Below are 16,466 nucleotides of genomic sequence, written 5' to 3'. Positions count from 1 at the left end.
AGAACTCTCCTCTCCGACGGAAGTGCTGTCATATCTTATCCTGCCTGTCTTCTCTAAGGACAGGATCTATCCTCTCATTCATCTGCACACTCTCATTTCCCATCACACATACACTGATCCTATCTGAAATGGTTTACAACCAGTTGACCTGAAAAAGGTGTTAACTGGTTGGAAAATTTATACTCCAACAAATTTTTTGAGTTTAACAATTTTACAGCTTGTGTAAAAGCTTACGTATCAGAGAGCAGAACCGAAATTGCCTTTGACACTACATAAAAATTTGACTAAAGAGAATATGGGAAGTCATGACTCCCCTGACCGCCACTGCCCCCACCCTTTATAAAGCTACAAATATGACCGATTCATGTAACGAGGAGAATTTTAACAACACAAACGGGTTTAACATGTTTTTTTCCCAATAAATAGACAACTTTCAGCTGAGAATACCACTCCTTAAAAAATTAAATGAAAACCCAGCCTCTAGTCATTAGCTCTTTAAAAAATTTTATAAAGAACAAAGTTTTGAGGTAACCAGGGAAGCTAATATTTTGACTTAAAGAGCAGCAAGAGAGTAGAAGTGAACACTTTATATTTAAGTTACTGTTAATTATTTTTTAAAACTAAACATAATCAAGATAGAGTTAACAGCTAAAAATAGAGTAAAAGGATTTTTTAAAAGATATAATTCAACTTTGCAAGCATGCCTAAATTTGTTATGCTAGCCTATTTATAAGCCTTAATGCATTAAATGAGATGTTGGTCTTCAGTGGATAACTTACTTTGAAATATGGAAAAAGTACATGAATAAATATGAAAAGAGCAGAATATGATTAAATATTGGGAAAGTCGACATATTAAAAAGTTTGTATATAAAAATACTCAAACTTTATGTATAAAGCACCATTTAATAGTCAAATGAATCTACATAATTTCCCATTAAGTCACAAATGGAAGCACACAAATAAGATATTCTTTTTGCATCCTTTTAGTCTCTTCCAAATGTTTAATATTGTAGAGAAAATACAACCAAAGTAGATAAAAATAAACATATATACTATTTTTATTCATTTCAGTTTTAATACATTTCAAAAAAGATGAATGTTTATGCATTGCAATGATGATAATCACACTTCAGTTCAACAGTAATGCATTGGCTTGGAACAGCTGCCAGAAACAATACTAGCTTTGGAAAGCTTGTTTCTAAATTATTTAAAAAAAAGAAAGAAGGAAGAGAAAATGCCTCTTTAATTTGTTCACTAAGTTGAATGTTCAATTCAGAAAACCAGAAAAACAATACTTTAAGAAAATTTCTGAAAACTTTTAGTGTTTCACCAGCAATGACTAAAATTGACATTTCGATTTTTATGGTAGGTGACAGAATTTCTCAATGTACATACAATGTAATTTTCTTTTTTTTTGAAGTAGGCATTCAAATAGAATTTTGTCACGTTAAGTTTTCTAATGTTACCTTCTAATTGCATTTGCAATTCCCTTCAAAGAAAAAGGATTATTACCTTGTTGAAGGAAAAGTTTGAAGATATTAATACTTAACATTTATGAGGATAACTTTTAATTAATGAACAATGCAATGTTTATTCTCTGCTGAACTTTTCTGTGGGAAACAGGTTTGGCTAGATAGGAAAGACAACACTATTAATTGAAATTCAGATTTAATAAAGTAATAGGGTATCTTAAGGAAATGATTTAAAACTGCATATCTGCTGGTTTTGTTTTTTTGTTTTTTGGTTATTTTGAATTATCTAACTTACTTCAATAGAAGATTTTTAAATCCCCAAATTGGGTGAAATACTTAGAAAGGCATTCTTAACAGTATTAACTGTTCTAATCTTATTAGAATATCAATAAACAGTATAAAGTTTAAAAGAACAGCATAAAAATGAAGGACTCACTGAGAAATCATCTCCATTTCCTACTTTAATGGAGAGTAAAGTATTGCACTTTATTATTCAACACAAAATAATGTAGCCAACAGTAACATACAGGTACACAATTTAATATTTATTATATGCATTTTATATACATTATTTTTCAACAGCTGTACGTTCGCTATGTGGTACAATCTTAAAAATTTGCTGATTCATAGTTTGTAAAACAAAAACCTTACAAAACTCATCAAAACTCGCAAACTGATCAGAAAAGTTTTTTGGAAGACTAGAAAAAATACTTTATTGTCTTAATCATGCATTACACAAACAAAATCTTTAGTTACACCATAAAATTAAGCACATCTGAAAAAATAAAACAGGGATAACTAGTCCAAACACAGCAGATTTCTGTATCCTGATTCAACTATTTTTGTATCCTATTTGTAATGCAAATAAAATTTTACTCCAAATATTTTAAAACAAGATAGTTTTCTCTGGAATCATGGTAAACCAAGATATGTAACTGGGGGGAGTCACCTTGGTTTGTAACTTAAACTATAAAATACTCCATTTTTAGTCTATTTTAGACTATTCAAAGAGTTCCAAAATAGATATACAGGTTCCTTTAGCACATTAATAAAAGGATATAAAGACCAACAAAAAGTGAAATAAATAATAGGCTATTAGCAAGATGGATAATCCTTGATAAATAAACTTGTAAATACAGTAAGATGTACAAAATATCACATAGTGATAGGATGCCAAGATTAGTTTTTTTTTTTCTTTTTTAAGAGTTCATTTGGAGTACTAAACCCCACCGTTTCATTTTAATACACTTAATAGTCCTTGGTTTAAGAAGACAGTTATGTGATGTTGAAGGTGATTTAGCATCTTTATGGAAAGACTTAGCTGAGCTGTACTACGCAAAAGAAGGAAAGAGTGTGCTTACACGGCAGCGGGTCAGTGAGATTTCTGTGTTTCAGGGTTGTATAATGCAGAAAAACGTCAATACAATCTTGAGCACTGTTGTGACAGGCTAAATATATAAAAAGACTTATAAAAACTAGAATTTTATCCAAACATTTTGTGCAACTAATGCTAAAATATTTTAAGTTAAATTTTCTTTTTTATTTTTTTTAAAGCAAAATAAGTTTAAAAGGGTATCTGTGGCATTCAACTGATAAACAGAAGATCACTAAGAGATGAAAAAAAGCTACTCTTGGAGCTCACTTCCCCCCAACAAGAGCACCACATTCCTAACCCTAAGGCAGCACACAGAGTCCAAAATAAAAGTCTTTTTGTAAGATCAGACTCCACACTGGCTTGAAGATACCTAAAAGACAGACATACGCTCAGTTCATATCCAGTACAGGCCACAAATAATGGAGTCCTTTTTTTGTCCCATGAAATACAGTAATTACAATTAAATTAATGAGCCTGATGTTAAGATGTGATTTCCACCAATTTATGCCTGCCCCAAATATAGCCTTCATCAGGCAGATCACATGTAGTGTCATATCAGTAATATTTTTGATGGCAGTGATGCAGACCCTCTGTGTCAAAGCGAATCTGTTGTTATGATGAGTTTTTGTTGATTCACACAAATACTTTGGCAAGGGCATCAGCCCCCGCACTAGCAATATATGCTTTTGATGGATGGAAAGCAACATCATAAATTGATTCATCTAATTTTTTCCTATGTGCTGTTATTTCTTGCACACATGTCTTGCTGTCCAAATTCCACAATCTAATAGAACAGTCATGGCCTGTAAAAGAATAAATGAAAAATGTTACTGAGTAACAGTTCTATTATACAATTTGTGGGCAGTACAGGAAGTTCAGACTTACTTCCAGACATCAAGTAGATTCCATTAGGATCTACTGCTAGACTTGTAACAGCATCCAAATGAGCTACCATAGAATGGATCATTTTACCTAAATAAAACATAACAGAGAAGATTAAGTTTTTAAATAGTTACTAACTTGAGCGATCAGAAACCAAAATACAATACCGACATAAAATTTCACCACAGCAATATTTTTTATTGTGATAAAATACATTTAACACAAAATTTACCATTTTAAACATTTAAGAGGGTACAATTCAGTGGCTTTTAGAACATTCATAATAATGTGCAAATCACCATTATCTAGTTCAGAACATTTTCACCTCTGCAAAAGGAAACCCTGTACCCACTAAGCAGTCACTCCCCATTCCTCCCCAAGTCCCCGGTAACCACTAATCTGCTTTCTCTATGGACTGGCCTATTCTGAATGCTTCATACAAATGAAATCATACAATAACACGTGGCATTTTGTGTCTGCCTTCTGTCACTTAGTATAATGTTTTCAAGGTTCATCCACTATAATAATATTCTAAAGACAATTTTAATTCTAATGCAGAAGTTTCCCAGCAACTCCTAAAGACATCTGTGTGATATGAATCTGACAGTATATGATAGTGAAAACCATAATGACTATAGGGTTGCATCAAAAGCTTAAGATTGGGCTTCCCTGGTGGCGCAGTGGTTGAGAGTCCGCCTGCTGATGCAGGGGACATGGGTTCGTGCCCTGGTCTGGGAGGATCCCACATGCCGCGGAGCGGCTGGGCCCGTGAGCCATGGCTGCTGAGCCTGTGCATCTGAAGCCTGCGCGTCCGGAGCCTGTGCTCCACAACGGGAGAGGCCACAGCAGTGAGAGGCCCGCATACCGCAAAAAAAAAAGCTTAAGATCATGTATCATGTAAAGGGGAATTAAAATGCAAATAGAATCCTTCTCATTCAGAGATGTAAAAATTATTGTATATACAGGGTTAATGATAAATAAATCACCAGGGAATATATTCCTTTCTAAAGATTCTAGTAGCAACATTTATCTTCTGAAATGTCAATCATTTAATACATTAGAAACAAGAAAGGGGAGAAGGGTGGGAGTACATCACAGAAATTACTCTGGATTTCCCCAGATAGTAGCAAAAGCACTATTCTGGAAAACATAATTTAGTGAATATCTTCATTAAGATTTGGCAAGCAAATGGATTCAACAGTGAATTGAAATTAAAAAACAAGTTGTGAATACAAAGTTGCGTTGCACAAATACAAGGGCATCAGCCTCTGCATTGGCAATACATGTTCTGATGGTTGGAAAGCAAAATCATAAATTGATTCATCCAAGAAAGGAATAAAACAGCAAGTACCACTAACTTAAAAAATTTCCTCCCCTTTCATTCAGCAATGAATATTTATTACTCAAATGCCTGGGCTTCTCCTAATGAGAGATGGAGGTCTTTCTCCAGAATTCTATTTACAGTCGTTTGCCATGCTCCTTGTCCCCTGATGACATTCCACACTGAGACTTGAAATAGACCTACTTTTGTTATTTGCCATGGGGCTATAGCCCTTAACCTGAATACAAAACCACAACATAATCAAATGTGCAAAAAGTTACTCTGAAAAACGTAAGTCTGCCATTTTCTGGCAATACTAAACAATTATCAATTAAGGACAAAATTAGTCTCCTGTCATTTCAACCACATTTGTCTGTTTTTCATCAATACTAAGATTAACAGTAATTTTAACGACTTTTCTCTACTATCCTGAGAAACAGAAAAATCATTCAACATACTATTAGTCCAACATAATTCACCTATCAGTTCTAGAATCCATTCCTCTGAATAGTCCTATTAAAAAAAAAAACCCAGAGTATGAAATGGCTGGCCTCAAAACATTAGGGGGTTAACTACTAAGCATCATCAGCTTCCCTTAAAATATCAGCTCTGTGATGGTGACTCTTAATTCATAGATCTCGTTCTGATTTCTCTCCTGAGAATGATCCTACATCTCCTATATTTAACATGTCTTAAACCAAAGAATTCTTTCAACCAAATAGGAGATTTACCCATTTCTTTAAGGGTGCTATAATTTTCCAAGTTTAACTTCAGCTTTCCTGCCTGTGCACTAAACTAACCCTCACTATGATATGTAGTCAGTTTAGAATCAACCTTCCTCTACATAGTCATGAAGTCACTTCAGAATGTGAGTGACCTTCAGATTGGACCATTTACAGAGAGGTGCAATGCTGAACCAAGCTGGATGCTGGGTTTCTACTAGTGACCACAGAAGTCACAAAGCTTCTGACCCCTCCCAACAACTAGGACCCCTCCTTCAGCAGCATATACATGCAGCTTCTCACATTTAACCAAATTTACCTTTGCCCCATGGCTCTGCTACCACCCTTCTTCCCCCACCAAGATTAATTCTTTCTTCCTATAACTGAGGAAACAGAGGACACATGCAGTCACCAGTTCTCTCTTCCCCGGCACCTTAAGCTCTTTGACTTAAGATAATCTTATTATTTGGGATAATCTATGAAATGGAGAAGAAACAGACTAATAAAAAAAATAGTGGACTCTGGAAGCAAACTGCATGGGGGTTTGAATCCCAAACCTGTAATTTTCTCTGTTTTGTAACACTGAACAAATAACTTCTTTTGATCCTTTATTTCAACTATAAAATGAAGATAATAGTGCTATATCTACCTTACGGAGCTATTAGAAGAGCAAATATGTTAGTATATGTAAATCAAATGAAACAGTGTTTCACTTACAGAAAGCAATATACCGCTTGTCTGTAAGATTTAAGAGGACAAGATATTTTATTTTTGTTCACCAAGCATGGAGAAGTGTGCTGAGGATATGGCAGATACTCATAATAAACTTTGCTGAATGAATGAGTCCATAAGCAATTCAGACCCTCTTCTTCCAAGTCCTCCACATCCCTCACTTGTACTACACCTTCTCCCAGATTCACCCACTAGCCAAGTCTCTTGAGCACAGCACATATGCAATTCCTATTTGTCCCTCTACCAAAATTTTAAAAATCATGAGCCCTGAAGATCTCTCTGGAACAAACAGTACAAATTGAAAGTTTTAAATTCTCTAAAGTCAAGGGTCTACCATATAGTGTGACTTGAATACTCTTTCTAAACCAATATTGCAAACCCCTGCTCAAATATTCAAGTGGTTTTCATAGTGCATAGTGTAAACAAAGATCCATTATTCTTAGCCTGGCTCTGAAAAGTTCACCTCAATAGTTTCTGCTTTCCTTTTCCAAACTTACGTCTCTGGTTTTGCCTATAAGAAACTTCTGTTCCAGCCCAAGTTCCCACTGCTGTGCCTCTACTCAAAATATACCCTTATATGGAATTTCCTATTTTCTTCACTTAAAAACAAACAAACAAACACCTTACCATTCTTTCAAGGAAACACTCAAACCTTCACTCTATGAAGACTCCTTTATCCTACTGCATTACGCATTGAGTGTGTGCATGTATGAGCGTGTGCACACCCACACACACTATTTTCCCCAGACAATAAGCCCTCAGAAAGCAGAAACATCTTACACGATAGTAGCCAGTGCAGTGCGAAATACTAAATATACTTTTATTGTTAAAATCTAAATACTTACTGAGTCCATTCATACTATCAATTTCTATGTTTCAGATAAAAAAAAAATTCAAGGGCTTCCCTGGTGGCACAGTGGTTAAGAATCTGCCTGCCAATGCAGGGGACATGGGTTTGAGCCCTGGTCTGGGAAGATCCCATGTGCCACGGAGCAACTAAGCCCGTGCGCCACAACTACTGAGCCTGCGCTCTAGAGTCCACGAGCCACAACTGCTGAACCTGCGTGCCACAACTACTGAAGCCTGTGCGCCCTAGAGCCCGTGCTCTGCAACAACAGAAGCCACCGCGATGAGAAGCCCACGCACCGCAACAAAGAGTAGCCCCCGCTTGCCGCAACTAGAGAAAGCCCGCGCAGCAACAAAGACCCAACACAGCAATAAATAAATAAATAAATTTATTTTTTAAAAAATTTCAAGAAATTTACTATTAATTTGATAGAATAATACCCTACTATTAACAACTTAGCTAACCATCAACACCAGTTATCGGGATATCCTAGTTTATTACATTTAAATAAATTACCACTTTTCAAAAAAGACTTTAAAACAATATATCTCAACTCAATTTACAGTTTAATTTAACTCAAGTGTTGTATGTGTGTGTATCTGTGTGTATGAGAGACAGAAAATGAGAGAGAGAGATTTTCCATTGTTTAGAGCCTGTTGCTTCAATTATCTTCACATTACAAATAAGGTACTAGCTGGTTAACACCAAGAATTAATTGGTAGAATTTGTAAACAATTTAAAAGGCTATAGGCTCCTTATTTCTGATTTCTGCCACTAAAACAGCTCTAGAGACTCACTTTTTGCTTTTAATATAACTACTAAAATTCCTGAACCTCCCCTTACAAATATAAATCTTCAATAATTAATGAAAGGAATCTTTTTAGAAATACAGTAAAGGAAATTATCTCTTTGTTCTTGCAGCAGTGGAAGATGTTTAGGCTTCATAAAAATGTTTAAAGAATTGATTTGATAAGGTGTTAACTGAGAACATTCACATGAATATGAATCTTCTTTCCTGTGCAATATATAGACCTGTGAATATCCATTCTCTTCTCAACTTGTCCTACTGAGTTAAAAGGAACCTCTGTCCATGAAGTGTTATTTGAGCAAAGATATTTATGTAAGACTGTAAAGACTAAAAATTATGACCATGTCCTATACAACCTTCAAAGAGAAATCTTAGTTCTAATTTGCTGTCTTGCTTGATAATTTGTTGTCCTGCAAAAATGTTGCAATTAACATTTAAGTTTCTTATTTGAAGTACTTCAATATCCCTCTAATCATTTTAGCTCCTCAAAGAAGCCTCTCTTAGCTATCAGACTTTTCCTGAAAGAGAGCAAACAGTACTTTATGTAGTATTCTAGGTAATGACAGATGAGACAGAGGCCCTTAAACAAACAATTCTATGGCCAAATTAAAATTTGATTTGACTTCTATATAATTGGTATGTTTTCCTTACAACAAGAAATAGAGGAGGGCTTCCCTGGTGGCGCAGTGGCTGAGAGTCTGCCTGCCAATGCAGGGGACACGGGTTCGTGCCCCGGTCCGGGAAGATCCCACATGCCGTGGAGTGGCTGGGCCCGTGAGCCTGTGCGTCCGGAGCCTGTGCTCCGCAATGGGAGAGGCCACAACAGTGAGAGGCCCGCGTACCGCAAAAAAATAAATTGATTAATTAAAAAAAAAAAAAAAGAAATAGAGGAAAGATGACAATAAACAATTGACACTGTATCATCATTTCATCCACTGAGAAATAATTTTAAGGACATATCTGAAATGCCAAATACTAGAAAGAGATCTTTTCTGCTATACTAATTCACAACAGAATATAAAGAAAAAAAATTCAAATGAAAGGGTTTATAACTGTCATGAAATGAAGAAATCATAAGAGGTAAGCAAGGTATTATATATACTTAAGGATAAAAATTAACATATTATAAGTGTGCTACATTAAGTAAAGCAAAAATTTGAGTTAAATCAGTTTAACTTGGCAATTTTGAAGCCAAGAAGTCAATATCTTATATAGAAAATAAGATAACCTACTTACCCGTTTTATTGTCAAAAAATTTGATGTGTCTATCTTCATGAGCAGTTATTGTAACAGGAAGTGTGGGATGACTTACTACTCTATTAATGTGATTACTGGATTGTAAACCTGAAAAATAAAGAATAATAATACACCAAAATTCAAACCATCAATGTAATGTGAAATCTAAAAAAAGTACAAACAAGACAATATAAAATAAAAACAGGTTCACAGACACAGAAAAGAAATAGGTGGTTACCAGAGGGGAGGGGAGGGAGTGGCAGGGGAAGAGGTAAAGGGGATTATGAGGGAGAAACCTCCAGTTATAAAATAAATAAGCCATGGTGATGTAATATACAGCATAAGGAATATGGTCGATAATATTTCAATAAATTTGTACGAGGAAAGATGGTTATTAGATTTATTGTGGTGATCATTTCATAATGTATGCAAATGTCAAATAATATGTAGTACACCTGACTTAATACTGTCCGTCAACTATATTTCAATTAAAAAAAAAAAACAAATACTTCAATCAGAAGTTAAATAATGGCCTTTTTAGTCTTACCAAAAAATAAGAATCACTAACAACTAAAGCTTTTATACATAAAACAAAAAGTCTAAGAAGTAGAACTAGAGCTCTAGAGAGATACAATTTCTTACAATATGTGTAAGCTAGCATGCCCTATAATATAAATGGATAGTACTAGGCTCAAGTTTAGAAAAAAGTTAGAAGTATTTTATTATTTTATTTATTGTTTTTTTTTGCGGTACGCAGGCCTCTCACTGTTGTGGCCTCTGCCGCTGCGGAGCACAGGATCCGGACACGCAGGCTCAGCGGCCATGGCTCATGGGCCCAGCCGCTCTGCGGCATGTGGGATCTTCCCGGACCGGGGCACGAACCAGTGTCCCCTGCATTGGCAGGCGGACTCTCAACCACTGCACCACCAGGGAAGCCCCAAAGTTTGAAGTATTTTAATTTAGACTGTCAATATAGGTGGTTTAGAATTTTTAAAAGACCCACAAATCATTGCTTTTAATAAATAGCCCATAAAAGAACTGGAGGCAATTAATAAAGAAAAAAATTCATAAGTGATAATTAGATGTTTGTAAGAACCACCCACATCCCACCCACACTGACAAAAAAACAGAGAACTGGAATTAATGTTCTTAGGAATGAGATCTTTTCTTTACTACCAAGTTCTTAATTTTTGATTAGATTAGTGATGAGGAAAAAAAAAGAGAGAGATCAAAACAAATGGGAAGGGACTTCCCTGGTGGTCCAGTGGTTAAGAATCCGCCTCCCAATGCAGGGGACATGGGTTCGATCCCTGGTCAGGGAACTAAGATACCACATGCCGTGAGGCAACTAAGCCTGCGTGCTGCAAGGAAGAGCCTGTGCGCTGCAATGAAAGAGCCCACGTGCCACAACTAAGACCCGAGGCAGCCAAATAGATAAATTATTAAAAAAAAAAAAAGGGAAAATATTGTCAACATTTATTAGACTAAGTAAATCAATTATTCTACATGTATACAAGAACTCTTAACTGAACTTAAACACATTGAAAAAAAATGTATGTAAGAGGAAGAAGGGGACTTGGGTTGAAAAGACACTTTGGGTATAATGTGGTTTGAGATTTGACCATGGAACCATTTAAATGTTTTCTATAATTATAAAATGACTTTTAAAAGAGCAGTCATGAAAAATCAAACAAATGAAACTTAACCATAAAATTAAATGAACTTAACCATATATCCAATCGGCAGTATAAGCACAAAGAAACGAACTACTTCAAGTGACTTTTAAAAGCACAGTAATTAGACTGTCCAACACTAGTAGACTATACCCTATTATTAGTAATGATACTGTTGGTGGTGTTGCTATTATTATTCTGAGATGACTGTATCTGTACTGTGAGATAAATCAAACAAGAAATTATGATGATTTTGCTGAGAACCAAGAGTTTCAACATTGTTAAAATGAGATAAAGATATGAAATCAATGAGATAAAGATATGAAATCAATGAGATAAATCTGAATTAGAATTGGAAGTATCTGTATAAATTTATCAGTCTTTTTCTTTATTAAAAATGTACTTCTAGCTCTGTCCACTGAAAAAGTCTAAACCAATGACCAACTCAAGAGACATGAAAGCCATGGGGACTGACTCAATAGCACAGCACCTATCTTGTAGTCTCTAAATGCCATTTTCCACTAAAAGAAACCATGGCTCCTTAGAGAAATGGCTGATTTCAGATCTGGGGTGCAAAGTGAACAAGATGAACCTAGAACACCTTGTCATCTCAGAAGGCAAGAAAACCATCAACAACTAACAGGGTCATGTCAAAAGGAGGACTCAGAAGCCAAGCTGAATAAGCTCCCACTGGCCAAAGATGAAATAATCGGAGTAGCAATAAAGATAATACCTGCAACAGACTGAAATACATAAAATACATTTATATCCAAGAAAGATTATAATGATAATAAAACCAAACAATACCCAAAAGACTCACTGGTCACCTTTGGAGGATGCTAGGGAAGTACCTCATCATTTTAAAGCAATTATTTATCTTGCTTTTCCTTTATAACTACTAACTCCAGGTAACCAAATTACTGATGAGAGGTATTCCTTTTTATAGAAGCATTCTAGCTAATAATGGAGAAGAAATGACAGAATTAGAAAATAATTTTTCAGCAGTTAATGAATTAATGGACCCAAGCAATGAATGGAAACATAAGAAAAAGATAAAACAGACAATATTTACTTCTGAAAAAAATTCACAGATTACTATGAAATAATCTTGCGAAAAACACTTATAAACTTTAAAATGAAGACAAATAAAAACATTGAACCTGAATTTGAATAAGCCTCTAGATCCACAAACAATTTACAGGAAATAAAATGAACAGAGGAGCGCATTAAATGATACCACAAGGACGTAACTGGCAAAATCCAAACTATGGGAAACTATAGGACAAACTACCTAATTTCTTCAATTAAGAAATGCAAGGGAAATAAAAGAGATGGAGGGGGAACCTACAGATGAAAAGAGACCTGACAGACTTACCAACCAATCACAATGCATGGGCCTTATTTGGATCCCTATTTGAATAAACTGTAAAATACATACCACATCCTATACTTACAACCTTGGCCATTTACACATAATTAATGGAGCTGGATGATGATTTCATTTGGTTCATTATATTTTCTCTACTTTCACATGTATTTTCATTAAAAATTTAATTATTTCACTTGCTTTCTTTTACCTTTACATTGCTCTACTCACTTCTCTGTCCCCACATATTCACCCAAGCTTTTAAGCATAATTTGAGGAAACAGCAGAAATAATAAGTATACAGTGAAAGTAATTATTTTTCCATACTAAATACAGTCAAAATATAAAAATTGAAAGGTTACCCTCTATTGTGAAATAATCCTTTTAAAGGTTCCAACCTTACCAGAAAACTTACCAGAATCTATCTGTGATGAAAGCATCACCAATGACTGTGATGTTTCTAAATCATAAATTACTGTACTACCAGTGTTGAAAGAGGTCACCATATGAGCTGGATCACAGCCTATAAAGTCAACCGATGTAGGTATTCCATGCTCTGAAAGGAGCACAAAGAGACACAGTGTGAACACAATAATTTAGAAATCTCTGATTTTCTAGTAAGAAAAAGGAATTTGAATATTCTTGAAATAATGTTAATAATGAAAAAAAAGCAATTATGTTAGGATGGTAAGATATAATGGGTAACTTTTCCTCAATTATTAGGAGTTTTTATAACATTATAAGAAAAATATAGCTAGAAGGCTCTTAAAGTAGGAGTAGATATATACAAAAGTTATTGTTCTCCTATGCATTTTCTCCTGAGAGAAAAAAACCCTAGGTTAGTTTACTGGCCCACTTGCAATTTTATTTCTTCCTGTAAAATGATAAAATAGCATTCTCACATCATTGTCTTGGGAGACTGTTCACCTGTCTGAGACTGGTAAGCCTTATCAAATAGCTAATACAAGTCAAATTTTTGGATCTGTGAAAATGAAGGTTTGGACTCTGGAATGCACTGATGCAGTACTATCCTAAAGTGTCCCAAGCAGCAATTTTGCTCTTTAACATATTAAATTCAACTGTCCAGATCAATGCACAACTATGTGAAATCTGGAGTAAGCAATTAATTACCTGGATGAAGCAAGAAACAAATTATCTAAATGAATTTTCACCTCAAAAGCTTATTTAGGCAATTCAAAATTAGTAGAATCACTAAGGTATCTAGAGACCCAACAAAATTAAGCATAAATGTTCATCTAAAATGTTTTAAAACAAAAAATTATTTTTCGTAGAAATAAAAGGTATGATTTAAAAAAATTACTTGTGTAACTCAGTTTGCACTTCCCAGTTAAGGGTACTATTTCAATGATTATGGCTAGACTTCTCAACCAGTGTGCTCATATGCGGTTTATAGGTATGCTTGAGACTGTGATCCCTTCAATCTTTGTAAGCAGCCACTTGGATGGAGCTGGTGGAGGGCCTCCTGCTGTTCCTGTAAGTAGCCTCGTTTGTCTACTCTACTGTCACATACAAATAATTCTATTCTTCACATAGGACATGTCCTGAAAAAGGTCAAAAAAAGCACTGAGCTACAGGATATACTTGCAAAGCACCTTTCTTATTTATAAAAAAAATGACTAGGAATAAAAAAAATTATCACAGCTTTATAAGTTTTTTCAATTATCTCTTTAAGCAGTCAGGAAATAGTAAATCAACTACTTTGTCTTTTTTATCTTCCAAATTTTTAAAAAATTAGCTTTTTTCAAAGAGGCAAAATTTACTCACCCTTGTCTCCATTGTAAGTGCAAATACACGGCAATTTTTCTTGTGGATTCCATAATCTAACAGTGCCATCTGCTGAACATGACAGTAATTGATTTTTTATGCCACTATAAGCAAGACCCCAGACAGCATCTGTATGAGCAACTAAAGTGCCAGCTAGAACATTTGGCTCTGTAACAAAAGAAACAAACAAAAGTTAGCTGAAAGAAGTTTTAAAAAAATGCTTTTGTATATAAAGATAACTTACTACATAATTAAGTATAAAGACTACACATACAGTCATAATAAGATAAACCAAAGTACACATAGCCATCTCTATGTTGTGGAGTTATGGGTTATTTTAATTTCCCTTTCCAATACTTTCCTATATTTTTGCAATTTTCTAAAAGGAACACACACTTAAAAAAACCAAACAAAAACAGCATTATGGAGATGTAACTCCCATGCCATAGAAATCACCAATTTAAAGTGTCAGTTAAATGGTTTTTAGTATATTCAACAAGTTGTGCAATCATCACCACATCAACATTAGGACACCTTCATTGCTTGTTAGCTATTTCCCCCCAATCTTCCTCTCTGCCTTTCTGCAGCCCTAGGTAACCATTATTCTACTTTGCTTCTATAAATTTGCATATTCTGGACATTTTACACAAATAGCTTTTTGTGACTTCTTTCACTTAGCGTAATGTTTTCAAGGTTCATCCACGTTGTAGCATGTATCAGTGCTTCATTTCCTTTTATTGCCAAATAATATTCCAGTGTATGGATATACTACATTTTACTTATCCACATCTGATGGACAATGGGGGCTAATAACATTGAACATCATTTGTCCTACAATCCTGTTTCTCTACTAAATTCCCACTTTCCACAGATATTTCTCATCATCTCTGCAATACTCACAGTTCGTAACCTCCCTTACTCATGAACGATTCTCTCTCATACTTCACTGGGAAAATACAGCGTTGAAATAGAAACTTTTCCCCTACCTTTCTGTCACCCAACCTATAAATCTACTTGTATCTAAAACCATCTTCTCCGTGTTTCCAGATACAACTAAGGAATTATCCTCCTTCCCTCAAAAGGCTAATTCCACCAGGTATTCTGGATTCCATTCGACACACTAACTTGCTTTCATGTTTAGTTTTTCTACTACACAGATTATCCTCCTCCCTGGGATCATTACCACAGCAAACGAATATGCTCCAAAATCTCTCAACCAAATAAACAAACCTTACACCACCCTTCCACCAAATAATAGAAAACCATATTGAGTAAATGTGCTTTCTTACCTCCCATTTACTCTCTAAATCACTCCAATACCATCACCACACCAAAACAACCCTTGCTAAAATCACCAATCACAAAGTCTATTCTATCAAATTTAATAACATTTCCCTTCCTTTCTTCCTCCTTTCCTTCCTTCCCTTCTTCTCATCACAGTGACTTTTCATCCATAGAGTGTACCTTGAAAGGTCATCCAGAGGTCCCTTTACCTTTTGGTCTTAGCCCCAACATCCAACCTCTGTCTGGCCCAAACCTGGACATCTATTTGTTACTTATAAAAAAGAACCTTCCTATTCTTATATTATTAGACCTCTAAGCAACATTTGAAAGTGCATACCATTTCTTCTCAAAATGGTATGCTTGCATGATTCCACATTTTCCTGGACACCCTCCTACCTCACAGGCCATGCCTTCTTAGTTTTTTTGGTTGGCGCTCTTGCTCTAGCCACCCCACCCGCCATGTCAGAGCTCCTCAGGATTTTGCCTTCTCTTCCTACCCTATACAACACATTCTCCCTATGTAATGCCACCCATTCTCATCTTGGCACTGATGGTACCTACTTGATATTGCCATCTCTTAACATGCATAAAAACCCAAACTCAGCATCCTTTATCTTCTCACACCTGTTCTGTTCCCATTCAATATGCTACCATCGTACACTCAGTTGCTCATGTCAAAAATGCAGGTGTGGTAATGAAAAAGTTCTGAATTAGATAGTGGTAATGACTGCACAACCCTGTGAATATGGTAAAAACTACTGAACTGTGCACTTCAAAAGGGTGAATCTTATCATATGTGAATTATACTTCAATAAAGCTGTTAAAAAATAAACAAGAGTCACTCATCCATCACTATATCCACTCAACCCAATTTATCAATAGATTCTGTCTGTTCTACCCTATCTCCCCAGTATGTCTTAAATCTATTTCTCTCCAACTGCTCTACTACCCACTCTAATCT

At 35.1% G+C, this 16,466-nt stretch overlaps 1 protein-coding gene across 3 annotated transcripts in view; it reads right to left on the bottom strand.

Moving 5' to 3' along the window:
- Positions 1-1,998: 1,998 nt before the first annotated feature.
- STRN3 (striatin 3) overlaps positions 1,999-16,466 on the bottom strand; it is a 114,282-nt gene continuing 99,814 nt past the window's right edge. For 2 of the 3 annotated variants that reach the window (XM_065900595.1, XM_065900605.1), the window contains 5 exons: positions 14,222-14,389; positions 12,852-12,992; positions 9,398-9,505; positions 3,735-3,821; positions 3,483-3,652 (listed from right to left, as the gene is read on the bottom strand). In XM_065900595.1, coding sequence (XP_065756667.1) covers positions 3,483-3,652; positions 3,735-3,821; positions 9,398-9,505; positions 12,852-12,992; positions 14,222-14,389 — 674 coding nt within the window. Of the gene's footprint in view, positions 3,653-3,734; positions 3,822-9,397; positions 9,506-12,851; positions 12,993-14,221; positions 14,390-16,466 lie in introns of all 3 variants that reach the window. The other variant, XM_065900586.1, reaches the window with a different exon arrangement.

Source organism: Phocoena phocoena, chromosome 2 (genome assembly GCF_963924675.1).
Source record: "Phocoena phocoena chromosome 2, mPhoPho1.1, whole genome shotgun sequence".
In the NCBI taxonomy this organism is placed as follows: Eukaryota; Metazoa; Chordata; class Mammalia; order Artiodactyla; family Phocoenidae; genus Phocoena; species Phocoena phocoena.
Note: the sequence above shows the minus strand (reverse complement) of the source record. Positions and strands in the feature narration are given on the sequence as shown.